General features: G+C 45.8%; 1 protein-coding gene across 9 annotated transcripts in view; it reads right to left on the bottom strand.

Moving 5' to 3' along the window:
* CACNA1E (calcium voltage-gated channel subunit alpha1 E) overlaps positions 1 to 15,817 on the bottom strand; it is a 1,569,892-nt gene that overhangs the window by 374,254 nt on the left and 1,179,821 nt on the right. For all 9 annotated transcript variants that reach the window (XM_063939782.1, XM_063939783.1, XM_063939786.1 and 6 more), the window contains one exon: positions 7,521 to 7,626. In XM_063939782.1, the coding sequence (XP_063795852.1) occupies positions 7,521 to 7,626 (106 nt within the window). The remainder of the gene's footprint in view (positions 1 to 7,520; positions 7,627 to 15,817) is intronic.

Consider the following 15,817-nt stretch of genomic DNA (forward strand, 5'->3'; position numbering starts at 1 on the left):
CAATTCAGGTGGTGCTCAAGGTTCCCCTCCTTCAACCTTGGCTGTAGTCCCGAAACCGGATGGTTCGGTCAGACCTATTTTAAAATTAAAATCTCTGAACCTATGCTTGAAAAGGTTCAAATTCAAGGTGGAATCGCTCAGGGCGATCATCGCCAGCCTGGAAGGGGGGGATTTTATGGTGTATCTAGACATAAAGGCTGCATACCTTCATGTTCCCATTTATCCACCCCATCAGGCGTACCTGAGAATTATGGTACAGTATTGTCATTACCAATTTCAGGGTAATTGGCGGAAATGATGGTGCTCCTACGCAAGCAAGGAGTCACAATTATCCCATACTTGGATGATCTCCTAATAAGGGCGAGATCAAAAGAGCAGTTGTTGAACAGCGTGTCACTTTCGCTGAAGGTGTCACAGCAACTCGGCTGGATTCTCAATATCCCGAAGTCACAGTTGGTTCCTATGACTCGTCTGCCCTTCTTGGGTATGATTCTGAATACGGACCAGAAATGGGTTTATCTTCCAATAGAGAAGGCCCAGGAACCAATGACTCTGGTAAAAAACCTATTAAAGCCAAAACAGGTGTCAGTGCATCACTGCACTCGGGTCCTGGGAAAGATGGTGGCATCTTACGGGGCCATTCCCTTTGGCAGGTTCCATGCGAGGACTTTCCAATGGGATCTACGGAACAAGTGGTCCGGATCACATCTACAGATGCATCAGTTAATCACCCTGTCCCCTAGGGCCAGGGTGTCTCTCCTATGGTGGCTGCAGAGTGCTCACCTTCTGCAGGGTCGCAGGTTCGCCATCCAGGACTGGATTCTGGTAGCCACGGACACGAGCCTCCGAGGTGGGGGAGCAGTCACACAGGGAAGAAACTTCCAAGATCTTTGGGTCAAGTTAAAAAAACTTGTATTCAAATCAACATCCTGGAGCTAAGGGCCATATACAACGCCCTTCGGCAAGCGGAAACATTGCTTCGCGACCTACCGGTTCTGATCCAGTCAGACAACATCACCGAAGTGGCTCATGTAAACCGCCAAGGCGTCAGAAAGAGCAGAGTGAAAATGGCAGAAGCCACCAGGATTCTCCGCTGGGCGGAAAATCATGTAAGCGCATTTTCAGCAGTTCATTCTGGGAGTGGCCAACTGAGAAGCAGACTTCCTCAGCAAACACGACCTGCATCCAAGAGAGGACTTCTTTAGGAAGCCTTCGCACAGATTGCAAGTCAGTGGGAACTGCCACAGATAGACATGATGGCGTCCCGCCTCAACAAGAAGCTACAGAGGTATTGCACCAGGTCAAGAGACCCTCAGGCAGTAGCTGTAGATGCCCCAGTGACACCGTGGGTGTTCAAGTCGGTCTATGTATTTCCCCCTCTTCCTCTCATACCCAAGGTGTTGAGAATGGTAGGAGGGAGAGGAATGAGAACAATCCTCATTGTTCCAGATTGGCCACGAAGGACCTGGTATTCGGACCTGCAGGAAATGCTCACAGAAGATCCGTGGCCTCTTCCTCTAAGACAGGACCGGTTGCAACAGGGGCCATGTCTATTCCAAGACTTATCGCGGCTGCGTTGGACGGCATGGCGGTTGAACGCCGGATCCTAGCGGATGAGGGTATTCCGGATGAGGTCATTCCTACGCTAATAAAGGCTAGGAAGAACATGACATCTAAACATTATCACCGTATATGGCGAAAATATGTTTCTTGGTCTGAGGCCAGGAATGCTCCTACGGAAGAATTCCATCTGGGCCCGTTTCCTTCACTTCCTGCAAACTGGAGTGAATTTCGGCATAAAATTAGGATCTATTAAGGTTCAGATTTCGGCCTTATCCATTTTCTTTCAATAGGAATTGGCCTCTCTCCCTGAAGTACAGACTTTTGTGAAGGGAGTACTGCATATTCAGCCTCCTTTTGTACCTCCGGTGACGCCTTGGGACCTTAACGTGGTGTTAAGTTTCATTAAGTCACACTGGTTTGAACCACTTAAAACGGTGGAGTTGAAATATCTCACTTGGAAGGTGGTCATGTTATTAGCCTTGGCTTCGGCTAGGCAAGTGTCGGAATTAGCGGCTTTATCACATAAAAGCCCCTATCTGGTTTTCCATATGGATAGAGCGGAATTGCGGACCCATCCTCAATTCCTGCCAAAAGTGGTTTCATCCTTTCATATGAACTATTGTGGTGCCTGTGGCTACGCGTGACTTGGAGGATCCCGAGTCCCTTGATGTGGTCAGGGCTTTGAAAATTTACGTGGCCAGATCGGCTACAGGCAGAAAAACAGAAGCACTGTTTGTCATGTATGCAACCAACAAGATTGGTGCTCCTGCTTCAAAGTAGACTATTGCTCGCTGGATCTGTAACACGATTCAGCAGGCGCATTCTACGGCGGGATTGCCGTTACCTAAATCGGTCAAGGCCCATTCCACTAGGAAGGTGGGCTCTTCTTGGGCGGCTGCCAGAGGGGTCTTGGCGCTACAGCTGTGCCGAGCTACTACTTGGTCGGGTTCAAACTCCTTTGCAAAGTTCTATAAGTTTGATACCCTGGCTGAGGAGGACCTCCTGTTTGCTCAATCGGTGCTGCAGAGTCATCCGCACTCTCCCGCCCGTTTGGGAGCTTTGGTGTATTCCCCATGGTCCTTACGGAGTCCCCAGCATCCTCTAGGACGTAAGAGAAAATAAGATTTTAAACCCACCGGTAAATCTTTTTCTCGTAGTCCGTAGAGGATGCTGGGCGCCCGTCCCAAGTGCGGACTACTTCTGCAAGACTTGTATATAGTTATTGCTTAAATAAGGGTTATGTTATAGTCTCATCAGTCTTGGACTGATGCTTTGTCGTTTTCATACTGTTAACTGGATAGTATATCACAAGTTATACGGTGTGATTGGTGTGGCTGGTATGAATCTCCTCTGGGCACAGTTTCTCTAACTGAGGTCTGGAGGAGGGGCATAGAGGCAGGAGCCAGTGCACACCAGATCTAAAGTCTTTCTTAAAGTGCCCATGTCTCCTGCGGAGCCCGCCTATCCCCATGGTCCTTACGGAGTCCCCAGCATCCTCTACGGACTACGAGAAAAAGATTTACCAGTAGGTTTAAAATCTTATTTTTTTCTTGGCTTGATGAAACCCTCCCTTACATGCACCTGTGATGGGCCTACAAATGATTTGAGCAACTACCATTTTTGAATCGCAGAACACTGGGCTTGAAAACTTTTCTAGGGCTGAGTAGTTGCTACTTGCTTCATTAAAAATCAAAACTAAAACACAGCTTCCTACTTCAGCAGCCAAGTCATGCGGGAACACAGATGGAATGATTCATACAAATCTAATATTGGCTAACATTGCTACTTTAGATATAACTTTGGTAAAGTAAATGGAAATTGTGTAAACCTTTCATTGAGTTCATTAAGTGACCCATCTGTATTCACCATGCTGCTTGTCTGGAAAGGTAATGTACTATATTTAGTCAGATGAAATGTGAGGTTATATTTGATGTTCTAAATCTACTGTCTGAAAACCCTCTCGTGAAAAATATACAAACGCGTTACTTATAGGGTTTATAGAACGTGGACAAATAAGATGCAAGAAAAATAAATGTAAAAGTTGGTACTAGTATGTACTAATAACCTAATGCAGGAGATTTCAAAGAAATCTCCCGCAGAGGCTAATTAGCGCTGCAGATCGCAGTCCCCATTATTATCAATGCAGATTATGAATTGACACCTATGGCCACAATAATTTATACTATCTTCAGAGAGTGTAAACTGCTTTAGACCCACAATATAAATGTATTTGCCTCCCTTGCATCGCAACGTGGTTTGTTCCAAAATTACTTGTTTTTTTAATCTTTTGCTTTACTTACAAACATGGATCAGGCCCAATGGGCCTTATTCAGAGGTGAACGCAGACGCAACTGCATGTTATGCTAATGTCACAGTCGATGGTCTTCCTACTGAGACGCCCACCGGCTCTGGCGCAAATCAGTTGCTGTGTATATTAAGACGCACCATCAAACACATCACTGAAGATTGCACTAGCCTTATGGCGGTGAAAAATCTGCATCTGAACATGGTCGTCTGAGTCAGTGCAACAGCGTCTTTATATGCAGTCACTGACCACCAGTGCTGAAAGTAGGGTGGTACGGAGTACCATTAAGAAATATGGTGGTGGTATGCAATACCACTAAAAATGGTGTCAGTGGCATAACTGTGTGTGGCATAATATATAATAGGCATTACGATGTGTTGTATAATATGTAATAGGCACTACGGTGTGTGCCATAATGTGTAATGGGCATTTCGGTGTGTGGCATAATGTGTAATGGGTGTTACGGTGTCTGGCATAATGTGTAATGGGCATTTACGATGTGTGGCATAATGTGTAATAAGCATTACAGTGTGTGGCATAATGTGTAATAAGCATTACAGTGTGTGACATAATGTGTAATAAGCATTACGGTGTGTGGCATAATGTGTAAGGGGCATCACGGCATGTGGCATAATGTAGCCATGCCTCTATTGTCATGCAGCCACTCCCTTATTTTCGTGTGACCACGTCCCCTCATGAAACGTGGCCACGCCCATTTTTACTAGCAGTGCCACTAAGAAAAAAATTCTACTTGCACCACTGCTGACCATGCACACCGGCTTTTTGCTAGCCACCCCCCTTTTACTGCCCAGAATTTCCCACCAAGATTACACCTCTCTGCATGCATTTTAAATGTGGCCTTTGAGCAGAAACCATCAGGACACATGTGCAGCGCGCAGACTGAAAACATTGGCCGCTTGCTTCCGTCACCGCCAATGCGTCCATCTCTGAATGTATTATTTGTGGCACAATTGGATGTTTGAATGTTTTTATTACAGTGCTCAAAAGTGTATCTAGAAATGTGTTTTTCTACAAAAATTTATCCCATTGAGAGTATAGGGCTGAGGTTGGCGTTGCAGCGCCCTCCATCTTTCTTTTGTTGTCCGGAAAAAGCTGTGCCTCATTTCAATAATCATGATGTTCCCTCTGCACTTAGCATAAGTTTGTGCACTCCCACATCTATCTTCTTTCCTATATATAAAAACAGTGCATTTGCGCAAGTATGCATGATGTAAGAGCACAGCGGTTACTTTGTGCTTTTGAGATTTTGTAAGTGGCCGTAAGACCCAAACAAATTCAAACTGAAAAAATCCATGTTATTTGCACCATATGCTACCTATAATCCCTACGCGGAGGTTTAATCCCTTTCTGTTTGTAGATGCTGGCTGAGAGCTACTAAATTCTATTACATCAAGTTTCTTATAATCACCTCTGAGCTCTATATACCGTAACCTACTGTGCTGCGAGGTGGGGGAGGAATATTTCTTATTTATGTTGTGGCAATAATCCTGGATCAGAGAAGTGAATGGAAATAAAAAGCAGGAGGCTGAAATGAAGAGAAGAAAACTATGGATGCTCCACCAGCCAATTATAAAGATGTCCGCATCAAATTTGATTGAATGGGAGACAGAGAAATCAATTATTATTTTGTATGTGAAGCCTTCATTAGGATACGCACACCCTGGGTCAGACCTTTTATACTCAATGATTCACTTTCAATAAGATAAAATTGCTTGTACATATCGATCTGCTGTACAGCGTGTCTTAGACTGTCCTTTAAAAGACTTTCCAGTTTTACTTGTGGATATCCATTAAATACTGCAGAGTATATAGGGGGAAAGTAATATAGGGTGCTTGTTTGTAAAAGTGCAGATTTCTCAGAGATTTTGCCGCTTTAAAATCAGGTTGGTTTTGCCTTCAGAAACAAATCGCTGCTTACATCTCACAGAAAAATCATCCAAAAAATCTACACTTTTACACCTTGGGCCTGATTCAGCGATGTACCTGATGCAAGCCCGATTTTGTCGCAGGTGAGAGATTATCGGTGGTTTGTGAATGTGTCTATGTCGGACTGCACATGTGGTCTTGTGGCGGCGGTTGCAGAGAGGATTTATTTATGAAGTGATTGACAATCCGAGATCATTTGGCGAAGGTAATGGGGAAGTGCTGGCGTGTTGTGACCGCTTTGGGGGCGTTTTACTGCTTGCGACTGCAACTGACCCCAGAGAGTAGACCAGCCTATCAGATTCCTGAGACTTACCAAGCGAAGTAGATGGTTTGGGGGCATGAGGACCACATTGCGCAGTGGGGGGTGGGGCCGCAATAATGCAGTTCATGGTACTTCTGGTTTCCCGCAAGACATAATTCAAATGTCATCAAATATTTGGATAACATTATGAAGTAAGCACTAAAGAATGAATGGAGAATATGCCAACTGTAGGTGCTGAAAGCAAAGATGAAAGCTTGCAGTTGGCTTCTCTATATGAGCCAAGCGTGTTTGGTGGGGTGGGCAGCACTACTACATCACAGCCCTAGGTCATGAGTTCATTTCCTGACCAAAGCACTATCTGTATGGAGTTTGTTTGTTCTCCTTTGCTTGCATGCATTTTCTTGATGCGATCTGGTTTCCTCACACATACCAAAAACATACGGGTAGGGTAATTCTAACAAAAAAATAATTAAACCTAGTCCTAGTGTGTATGTGCGTCCATGTTATAGGGAATATACTGTAGATTATAAGGTGCACTGGGATAGGGACTGAGATGAATGACTGAAATATTCTCAGTAAAGTGCTGTAGAATGTGTGCACTATATAAAAATGGGATGTGGATCATCAAATCGACAGTGTCTAGGTCGACAATGTTTAGGTCGACCACTATAGGTCGACAGGGTTTCTAGGTCAACATGTGCTAGGTCGACAGGTCAAAAGGTCGACATGGGGTGTGTGTTTTTTGTGTCGTTTTCTGCGTACAGTGACCGGGAAGTCGAATTAGTTCAAAGTGTCCCCTCGCACGGGCAAGGTGCCTCGCTTCGCTCGGCACAGATTACCGTTACAATCGTAGTCCACGTGGATCGTTACGTATGAAAAAGTTCAAAAATAGAAAGAAAAAAAAGTGAAAACCTCATGTCGACCTTTTGACTTGTCGACCTAGCACAGGTCGACCTAAAAACCCTATCGACCTTCAAACCCTGTCGACCTAGTGACTGTCGACCTATAGCGGTCGACCTAGACAGTGTCGATCTTCAGACCAGATCCCATAAAAATGTTTTAATAAATAAACTGTTAATAAACCTATTTGTATTATTTATATTTATTACCTAGCCCCCAGTAAATATATTAGTTGCTAACAATCTATAGTTTCAACACATTTCTGTGTTTAAGGTTTGATTTTTACTTTAAAGCCACCATTTAAACTTGGACTTTTGGGCACCTTAACTACCATGTAGGTGTCCAGTTCGCAGTGATCCAGTAGATTGCTCGGGTTTAGCCAGTTTACGCAGCTAATCCTAATGCATCTGTAATAAGTTAGGACGTACGCAGCACTCGCTCCCAGCAGCGCAAACAACTGAATACATTACATTAATATGATGTTAAATATTGAAACAAAACATTAAATCAGAGTATTTGGAAGGACAGTATAAGGAGACTTACCAATCTACGAGCCATGGGCGTCTTGTCGTCTCCGGGAAGGTGCTGCTCCAGTGCCAGGACAATGCAGTTTGCGATAATCGTGGCAAGGATCATGTATTCAAATGGAGTAGATCAATAATTAAGGAAAAGAAGGGTAGCAAAAAAAGACACTTAAATATAATATATATTAGTTGATACTTATGAGCTTGCAGAATCATCTCTTTATGGGGGAGATGTACTAATCCTTGGAGAGTGATAAAGTGGAGAGAGAAAAAGTACCAACCAATCCTAACTCCTAACTGCCATGTTACAGGCTGTGTTTGAAAAATGACAAGAGCTGATTGGCTGGCACTTTATCTCTCCACTTTATCACTCTCCACGGCTTAGTATATCTGCCCCTATATATTTACCCCACACAGACGCACAATGGTTCACCAGTAGCAAAATTGCACATATTTTAAATGTTTACAGTAATTTACTTACATTTTTGCCGTTTCCCAGAATTTTTAAATGTGTAACTTACAGACTTTTACAGGAATAAGGTTGGCACAGATATTGTATTATTATCTTATTGATAGGGTTAAATACATTTTGCCCAACAGTACAAAGTCAGATCATGTGATTGCAATTGAGAACACACATTAGAGGTCAGGTTGGCTTTATATACTGCTTGAGGCCTAATTCCGAGTTGCACTCAAGGCCGAATGCAGTGGCAGCTCATGATTTATACCCAACAAAAGCAACATTGAGCAGCTAAGGGCGGTTCTAAGTAGTATGAATTACATTGCTTCTCACCGAAAGGAGAATGAACATTATGGGTGGCAAATGGGCCATGTGACATTTGCGCATAAGAGAAGCATCCATTGGGCTTGGCAAGGGCCTATAGCAAGAGTTGCGGCCTATTCTGCATTGTGCACATGGAGTGTGCACGGCATTTCATTTGCATGTTCTGCACCAAGTATGGGATAAATGGAAATGTTGTAACTACAGATGTGTCCTCTTACATCCTTGTTGCAGTCACACTAAACAGCCCTTGAAGTTGCGCAATGGTGTGGCAGGACTCGGTAGCACCAAGTGTAATTTTTGCATATTTTTCCATGCAGATGCATCTTAGACGCAAAGTAATGCAACAGGACACACAAACAGATTCTGCTGATTAAAATGATATGCAGCATGCCTATATTCTGTGTGTAATTGCGACTCTGTCCGCATCCGAAATGCCATGTCACAGTGTTTTCCATGCAGCTCCTATGTTGCGTAGGGGGCAGAGCTTCCTATGTGATTGTGAGTGACAGGCTGGCAGCAACCGGAGGGAAGGGTAGGACTGCAGGAGAGTGAAGGGGCGGCCACCACTGCTGCTGACTCAAGTCTACCGCACTTACAGGTGGGAGTACACTGCTGGTGGCTGGGGCTTGCCAATGCCTATAGAGAAAACTTTTTTTTTTTTGTGGACTCAGCAGCACCCTCCAGTGACTGGCACCCTTAGGTAGCTGCCTAATGGTAGTACCGGTCCTGAGTATTAGGAGTAAGGGTGAGGGTTAGGGTATCAGGCGTAAGGGTGAGGGTTAGGGCATTGGAAGTAAGGGTGAAGGTATTAGGATTAAGGGTTAGGATTAAGGGTAAGGGTAGGAGTTATAGTATGTGGACAGATACAGCGAGGTCCAGCTGGGGCGAGTGTCATCCAGAGTGGAGAGCAGGCGTCGTAGGGGAAAGACTTAAAACAATTAGAGGTATATCAAGCAATGTTCCGGCAAGGTACCCAGCAAGTATTGTCCAGGACATGGAGAAGGCAGGTGTTTAAATTGGAGAGAGGCCAAAGTGCAGTTTCTTCAAAGTAGTTTTACAGTAATAGAGATTCCAGGTTGACTGCCATCACGAAAGTCTGCAATGACCTCCTTGCTGCTAAATCCAAGGGCCACTATTCTCTGCTTATTCTCCTTGACCTCTCTGCTGCTTTTGATTGTGACCCACCCTCTCCTTCTTCAAAAACTTCACTCCCTTGGTCTGCATGATACTGCCCTCTTCTGGCTATCCTCCTAGCTCTCTGACCATTTCTTCTCATTACTCCCCCCCACACACACACACTTCCACTAACTGTAGGCGTACCCCAAGGCTCTGCTCTTGGTCCGCTCCTTTTCTGTCTCTATACGTCCTCTTTAGGAGAGCTCATTAGTTCTTTTGACTTACAATATCATCTATGCTGATGTTACTCAAATCTACCTTTCCTCTCCTGACCTCTCATCCTCTCTCCTCACTCGTGTATCCAACTGTCTCTTTTCTATCTCTTCTTGGATGTCCCAGAACTTTCTTAAACTTAACATGTCTAAGACCGAGCTGATCATCTTTCCACTCTTATGCACAACCTCACCTCCCACAATGTCATTATCTATAGATGGCACTGCTATCTCCTCTAGACCCCAAGTGCACGGTCTTGGAGTAATCCTTACCACCTCCCTCTCCTTCAAACCACACATTCAGCACCTCTCACAAACCTGTCATTTACATATTTCTAGCATCAGACCCTTTCTCACCCAGGACCTCTCATTGGTCATCTCCTATCTCCATTGGACTATACTAATGAAATCATATGGCATACCTGACAAATGCCTTTCTCCACCCCAATCTATCCTAAATGCGGCAGCCCGGCTCATCTTCCTCAGCAAACATACTACATCCACCTCCCCTCTCTTACCTGAAGAGGAAAGGAAGCCAGTGAAGGGCTTCACTGACTTCCCCTTCAGAATCCAAGTGAAGCGTCTCACACTCACTTCAGAGCCCTCACCCACTCCTCTCCCATTTACATCTCTGACCTTATCTCCCTTTACACACCTGCCCGCCCTCTTGTCACTCCCTTTGTGAATGAATCCTCTCTGCACACGCTATCGCTATTCAATCACGTGTGCACAGTACGGCTTAGGCGCATACCCAATAGTACAAGCAAATGTTCCACTGTGTCCGACACTGACATTACAGACACCTCTGAATCAGGCCCCTGTGAGAGTAGGGTGCATTTTAGGGAAAGGAAAAAAGACTGAAAGCACGAAAACCTGAAAACATTATAACACATTCCACATAAGGTAAGGGGTCTGCTAAATTCTGATCATTAATCTAGTGTTATTAGATTTTTAGGTGTAATTACACTCATGCTGGAAATAGAGAGTACTCGGTTACTAGTATGTACAGGGCCGAAATTAGGATTTGTGGCATCCGGGTCAAGGCAGCCATTTTGTGCCCCCCATGCGCGCACACGCACGCACACACACACACAGACACTTTGGAACCATGTTAAAAACACAGTAATAAACGGCAAAGTGACAACCAGCACCGTCAGGGTGCATCCAGCACACATTCCCTAGGAAAATTGATAGGAACATAAGAAAACTAACATGCACCTCAGATACAGTATCGTGGGGGACGCTTACTGGCCAACTACTGTAGGACTACAAAGCCCAGTATGCCAGTCAGGACCTAGAGCCAATTGAAGAGGAGGAGTACCAACTTTCTGGGGAAGGGGGTACACAATGTGGGTTATCCTGGCTGCAGAGAGGAGTCCCTAGGACTGACTGGTGTTATAAACCTGATATAAGCCATGCAGTCACTGTATCACACACATGGGGAGGGGGGGGGGGGATGATTGCGACTGACCAACTGCTGTAGGACTACAAAGCCCTGCATGTCAGTCGGGACCTGGGACCACTCTTTGGGAGGCAGCAGCTGTCCTGACGTATAGAGACCTCACCTCAGCGCCCAGACTAATTATCAGCTGCTGCTGTTTCCTCTCACCCTTTCCTCCTCTGATGGAAGGGGGAGGCGCTGAGGAACAAGCTGGGAGCAGAAATAGTTTACACAGGCACGGGAGTGTGCAAACGGCCACCCCCGCCCCATTCTTAAGTGTTCTATTTGCCGGGGGGGGGGGGGGGGAGGGCTAGTTTCCCAGGAGTCCACATTGGTGGTACTGAGGAGTGTGGACCTGCAGCGAGGGTTCTGTCTGGGACCCGGCATTAGGTAGCCCCTTGGGGCCCTGTCCTCCTCTGGTGGAGCTGCGGGAAGGGGGAGGCACTGGGGAACAGGTCTGGGGGCCGACATCACTTACACAGGCACAGGAGTGTGTGAGAGGCCATGGACCAGCGCTCGGGAAATGAAAGGGGAGCTGGAGAGTTCATGGTCCATTCGTTAGCATTCTAGTTGCCGGGGTGGGGGGAGTTTCCCAGGAGTCCACATTGGTGGTGTTGGGGAGCGGGTACCTTCAGCGAGGGTTCTTGGACCTGGCAGAAGGGCTGAGAGGAAGGAGGGGAGGCAGAGTACCCATCTCTGCACCCTCTCAGATTCTGCACCCGGGGCACATGCCCCGTTAGCCCCCCTAGTTGCGGCCATGCTATGTAATCACAATTACTCTGATTTTAGCCAGGTAGATATTAGATTGTGAAAGAGATTGATTTACATCTGGAGCGCTACAGGTTACAGAGCCATTATCTTACAGTAGGTTCACCAAAATGTGAGCTACTTTACAAACTTTGAAATGCAGTACAATAAATCCTGCATACAATATTTCTGCTATATTCTGCTATCATTTTTTACAGCCTAACCATATTGCCTTTAAACATTGATATCATTGGTAAATAAATGATGAAAATTATGTCAAGACCAGACAGTAATTAAAGCATGTTTTATTGCAAACAAAAGGATCACATTTATATCTTGCCAGACAAGAATTGCAAAGTTACAATCCTTGAAGCAAAAAAGTCTATATACAGTAACTGCTATAAGAATTAGAGATGTGGGGATCGGTTCTCCAGAAATCTGAATCCACACAAATTTTGTGGATCCGAACCGAACCAAACCACAGTCCAAAACCCCAGAGGAGATCCGGTCTGAATCAAGTCCTGAGTCGAATCTTTCCACAGTCCGGAATTCGGATTTTAAATCTGAATTTTGGGTTTTGGATTACAAAAATTACATGATTTTAGCTGTTTTTACTGATTTTTATCAGTGATTACTGCTTTTTTAACCAATTTTAAACCGGACCGAAATCCTAACCAAAACACTTGAGGATGGATTAGCAAAACCAAAACAAGAGGATGAATCCAGATCCAAAACACATTTGTCGGCGCACATCCCTAATAAGAATTCAAGGGGCTACCGACTTTTGGACAATGGCCCTTTAATATAACCTGCTGCCCCTCTGCATATTCGTGGCCAAACATTACACAATTCTCATAGAATCACTACATCCCCTGTCATGCCCATTTCACTAGGATGGCCCAAAATTCGTATGCCTGCAGATGTTCCAGGAGAGTAAGCATACATGCCACACCCATTTAGCAAATCAAGTCCCACCAGTTATCTTACTGTTAGCCAACACAGTTTGTGCTTGCATAGTGCTTGAGCTGTCATTTCCAAAAACATTTTTTTAAAGTGTTAGAAAAAATAAGATTTTACTTACCGATAAATCTATTTCTCGTAGTCCGTAGTGGATGCTGGGGACTCCGTCAGGACCATGGGGATTAGCGGCTCCGCAGGAGACAGGGCACAAAACTAAAGCTTTAGGATCAGGTGGTGTGTACTGGCTCCTCCCCCTATGACCCTCCTCCAAGCCTCAGTTAGGATACTGTGCCCGGACGAGCGTACACAATAAGGAAGGATATTGAATCCCGGGTAAGACTCATACCAGCCACACCAATCACACCGTATAACTTGTGATCTAAACCCAGTTAACAGTATGACAAACGTAGGAGCCTCTGAACAGACGGCTCACAACAATAACAACCCGATTTTTTTGTAACAATAACTATGTACAAGTATTGCAGACAATCCGCACTTGGGATGGGCGCCCAGCATCCACTACGGACTACGAAAAATAGATTTATCGGTAAGTAAAATCTTATTTTCTCTGACGTCCTAAGTGGATGCTGGGGACTCCGTCAGGACCATGGGGATTATACCAAAGCTCCCAAACGGGCGGGAGAGTGCGGATGACTCTGCAGCACCGAGTGAGAGAACTCCAGGTCCTCCTCAGCCAGGGTGTGGTGTGAAGATGAGCCCACCTTCCTTGTGGAATGGGCATTTATATATTTTGGCTGTGGCAGTCCTGCCACAGAATGTGCAAGTTGAATTGTACTACACATTCAACTAGCAATCGTCTGCTTAGAAGCAAGAGCACCCAGTTTTTTGGGTGCATACAGGATAACAGCAAGTCAGTTTTCCTGACTCCAGCCGTCCTGGAAATCTATATTTTCAGGGCCCTGACAACATCTAGCAACTTGGAGTCCTCCAAGTCTCTAGTAGCCGCAGGTACCACAATAAGCTGGTTCAGATGAAACGCTGACACCACCTTAGGGAGAAACTGGGGACGAGTCCGCAGCTCTGCCCTGTCCGAATGGACAATCAGATATGGGCTTTTGTGAGACAAAGCCGCCAATTCTGACACTCGCCTGGCCGAGGCCAGGGCCAACATCATGGTCACTTTCCATGTGAGATATTTCAAATCCACAGATTTGAGCGGTTTAAACCAACGTGATTTGAGGAATCCCAGAACTACGTTGAGATCCCACAGTGTCACTGGAGGCACAAAAGGGGGTTGTATATGCAGTACTCCCTTGTCAAATTTCTGGACTTCAGGAACTGAAGCCAATTCTTTCTGGAAGAAAATCGACAGGGCCGAAATTTGAACCTTAATGGACCCCAATTTGAGGCCCATAGACACTCCTGTTTGCAGGAAATGCAGGAATCGACCGAGTTGAAATTTCTTCGTGGGGCCTTCCTGGCCTCACACCACGCAACATATTTTCGCCACATGTGGTGATAATGTTGTGCGGTCACCTCCTTCCTGGCTTTGACCAGGGTAGGAATGACCTCTTCCGGAAAGCCTTTTTCCCTTAGGATCCGGCGTTCAACCGCCATGCCGTCAAACGCAGCCGCGGTAAGTCTTGGAACAGACATGGTACTTGCTGAAGCAAGTCCCTTCTTATCGGCAGAGGCCCTGAGTCCTCTGTGAGCATCTCTTGAAGTTCCGGGTACCAAGTCCTTCTTGGCCCATCCGGAGCCACGAGTATAGTTCTTACTCCTCTACGTCTTATAATTCTCAGTACCTTTGGTATGAGAAGCAGAGGAGGGAACACATACACCGACTGGTACACCCATGGTGTTACCAGAACGTCCACAGCTATTGCCTGAGGGTCTCTTGACCTGGCGCAATACCTGTCCAGTTTTTTGTTCAGGCGGGACGCCATCATGTCCACCTTTGGTCTTTCCCAACGGTGCACAATCATGTGGAAAAAACTTCTCGATGAAGTCCCCACTCTCCCGGGTGGAGGTCGTGCTGAGGAAGTCTGCTTCCCAGTTGTCCACTCCCGGAATGAAAACTGCTGACAGTGCTATCACATGATTTTCCGCCCAGCGAAGAATCCTTGCAGTTTCTGCCATTGTCCTCCTGCTTCTTGTGCCGCCCTGTCTGTTTACGTGGGCGACTGCCGTGATGTTGTCCCACTGGATCAATACCGGCTGACCTTGAAGCAGAGGTCTTGCTAAGCTTAGAGCATTGTAAATTGCTCTTAGCTCCAGTATATTTATGCGGAGAGAAGTCCCCAGACTTGATCACACTCCCTGGAAATTTTTTCCCTGTGTGACAGCTCCCCAGCCTTTCAAGCTGGAATCCGTGGTCACCAGGACCCAGTCCTGAATGCATAACTGTGGCCCTTTAGTAGATGAGCATTCTGCAGCCACCACAGAAGAGACACCCTTGTCCTTGGAGACAGGGTTATCCGCTGATGCATCTGAAGAGGCGATCCGGACCATTTGTCCAGCAGATCCCACTGAAAAGTTCTTGCGTGAAATCTGCCGAATGGAATCGCTTCGTAAGAAGCCACCATTTTTCCCAGGACCCTTGTGCAATGATGCACTGACACTTTTCCTGGTTTTTGGAGGTTCCTGACTAGCTCGGATAACTCCCTGGCTTTCTCCTCCGGGAGAAACACCTTTTTCTGGACTGTGTCCAGAATCATCCCTAGGGACAGCAGACGTGTCGTCGGAGACAGCTGCGATTTTGGAATATTTAGAATCCACCCGTGCTGTCGTAGAACTACTTGAGATAGTGCTACTCAGACCTCCAACTGTTCTCTGGACCTTGCCCTTATCAGGAGATCGTCCAAGTAAGGGATAATTAAGACGCCTTTTCTTTGAAGAAGAATCATCATTTCGGCCATTACCTTGGTAAAGACCCGGGGTGCCGTGGACAATCCAAACGACAGCGTCTGAAACTGATAGTGACAGTTTTGTACCACGAACCTGAGGTACCCTTTGTGAGAAGGGCAAATTTGGAC

The sequence above is a fragment of the Pseudophryne corroboree genome, chromosome 9 (assembly GCF_028390025.1).
Source record: "Pseudophryne corroboree isolate aPseCor3 chromosome 9, aPseCor3.hap2, whole genome shotgun sequence".
Taxonomy (NCBI): domain Eukaryota; kingdom Metazoa; phylum Chordata; class Amphibia; order Anura; family Myobatrachidae; genus Pseudophryne; species Pseudophryne corroboree.